The sequence below is a fragment of the Sinocyclocheilus anshuiensis genome, unplaced genomic scaffold (assembly GCF_001515605.1).
Source record: "Sinocyclocheilus anshuiensis isolate Anshui unplaced genomic scaffold, SAMN03320099.WGS_v1.1 scaffold538, whole genome shotgun sequence".
Lineage (NCBI taxonomy): Eukaryota > Metazoa > Chordata > Actinopteri > Cypriniformes > Cyprinidae > Sinocyclocheilus > Sinocyclocheilus anshuiensis.
Window position 1 is genome coordinate 983,143 of NW_015544166.1, and position 2,442 is coordinate 985,584.

The window sequence follows — 2,442 nt, forward strand, 5'->3', positions numbered from 1 at the left end:
CACAGTGCAAAATGGAAAAAGTATGTGAATAAGCAAAATAGTTGTTATAAATGGTGTGAAGAGACAAACTTGCTAACCTAGAGTCCAAACAATGTGACAAGATTGAAAGTGTAGGTTAGAGTCACTCTGCTCTATAAAAAACACACAATTTTGAGTTTACCATTCACACAGAGCTTTGCCTGATATGGACCATTCCTCATAAAAAAGTTAATTTGCATAAAGCTTAAACTGATTACAAAAGCATCTCTGAATCTGTGATGCTCATTAGTCTAAATGGAGGAAGTTAATCACTGTGACTTGTACGCAGTAATTCATAACAAATCCACGTGGGTTCACATAGTTTTTCCTGCAGCTCTATTTTTTGTTTCCTTCTCTAAAACACATGTAAATAAGGAAGAATGACTCAAAAAAAACCATTGTGATAAAATCTATCAATGATTAAAGCTCACAAAAGACATCCCAGAATATCAGTGATAAGACTAATGACAACACACTCATCATCCAAACCAGACTATATAAAGCACTCGAGATGCATCTGAAAACTAACTAACCAAAATGCAGCCCTTCGGCAGACACTATGTGGTGGTAAGACCTCTGTTTTCAGAGGACTCCTTCGCAGAACAGCACGAGAGGATCAACAGGAACCGCAAAACTCTGCGGCACCATCTGAAAGATTATTTCACGTAAGAATCAAGACTCAAGTGTATTCATATAGTCCTCATTGTTAGCCTTTGCTTTCCTTATGTCTTCTGTAATACTTTTAAAATAAGAGGTCCTTTAAGTTGAAATATGGTATCATAAGCACATCTAAAGTAGTGATATTATTGAGATAATGTGTGAACATGACTAAATGATGCAACAAGAAGCTTGAGCAAATTGTGTTTATATTGTTTGCACTGTAGTTGTGATACAAATCGTGCAAAGAATGCAGCTCTTTCCCTTCTACCGATCATTGGATGGATGAAGAACTACAACATCAAAGAATGGCTGCTAGGTGACATTGTTTCAGGCATCAGCACTGGGCTAGTGGCAGTGCTACAAGGTAGCATGTTTAACATACGTAGTTTGGCTAAAATAATTTTTTGAAGAGTTTGTAAATTCTGTAATACAGAAATACATTCTAAAAAGGAATACGTACACCACCTCACTGGATTATTTTGTATCAGGACTTGCATTCTCTTTGCTGGCCTCTTTACCACCGGGATATGGACTGTACACTGCATTCTTCCCTGCAATAATCTACTTCTTTTTGGGAACCTCCAGACACCTGTCAGTAGGTGCGTGATATGTATACATTTACATGGCACACCATCGTTTTTTTTTTTTCAAAGTTTTAAATAAAACAATTATTGGAGTATGCTGCACAAGAAATTTCAGTATTTCTATTTCAATATTCAATTCAATGCCATAACTTAGTTATTATTTGTAAAAATTATTAGAAATTTCTTAGTGAAAACTGTTTCTACACAACAACTTTTTTTCAATATATATGTGCACACTGCACACAATATCACAGAAGGCTAATTAATTAGAAGTGATGGTTTGTGCACAAGTGAATGACATTGCACTTTCTAACTGGACTGTGTTTTAGGGGCCTTTCCTATTCTGAGTCTAATGGTGGGCGCTGTTGTCACCCGACTGGTTCCTGATGACGGGCCGCCAGCTAACATCACTGGATTTGAAGGATTGAGCATGGAACAACAGAGAGTTCTAGTTGCTTCCTCAGTTACTTTTGTCATGGGAGCATTTCAGGTACAAAAAACAAACAAACAAACACATTCACATTTTTTAACACCAAAACATGAAATAGCAGAACAAAAGTAACAACAACAACAATATTAATAATAAATTATTATTATTATTATTACTACTACTACTATTATTTATATTATTATAATATACAATATTAATACAAAAATCTTATAATTTTCTTTTGATTTTGGGATCATGAAATATGAGCAGAACTTGTTCATTACAGATTTCTTTAGATTTACTCTCATAAACAATAAATGTAATCATATATAAAATGGCTTTAAGAAAATTATATATTATTTTTACCATGTGGAATGTCTGTTTTCAGCTTATAATGGGGCTGCTGCAGGTGGGCTTCATTGTCATGTATCTGTCAGAGACTCTGGTGTCAGGATTCACTACTGCGGCTGCTGTTCACATTTTGGTATCCCAGCTCAGGTTTGTGTTGGGATTGGACTTTCCTGGTATAAACGGACCACTTGCCATTGTATATGTGAGTTAAATTCTTTCTTTTTTTTAATGTACTAGCATTGTAGACATTGTATTACATAGCTCTATATGATTTTTCAGTGAATATATCAAACATTTGGTATTTGATTTCAGACTCTGGAGAATGTTTTTAATGAAATCACTAACACGAATGTGGCCGACCTGGTGACATCTATTGTGATCATGGCACTTGTGCTTATT

General features: G+C 35.0%; 1 protein-coding gene across 1 annotated transcript in view; it reads left to right on the top strand.

The window, feature by feature from the left end:
• Nucleotides 1-555: 555 nt before the first annotated feature.
• Nucleotides 556-2,442, top strand: part of slc26a3.1 (solute carrier family 26 member 3) — an 11,015-nt gene continuing 9,128 nt past the window's right edge. The window contains exons 1-5 of the mRNA XM_016495947.1: nt 556-683; nt 864-1,042; nt 1,167-1,277; nt 1,592-1,752; nt 2,081-2,245. Coding sequence (XP_016351433.1) covers nt 556-683; nt 864-1,042; nt 1,167-1,277; nt 1,592-1,752; nt 2,081-2,245 — 744 coding nt within the window. The remainder of the gene's footprint in view (nt 684-863; nt 1,043-1,166; nt 1,278-1,591; nt 1,753-2,080; nt 2,246-2,442) is intronic.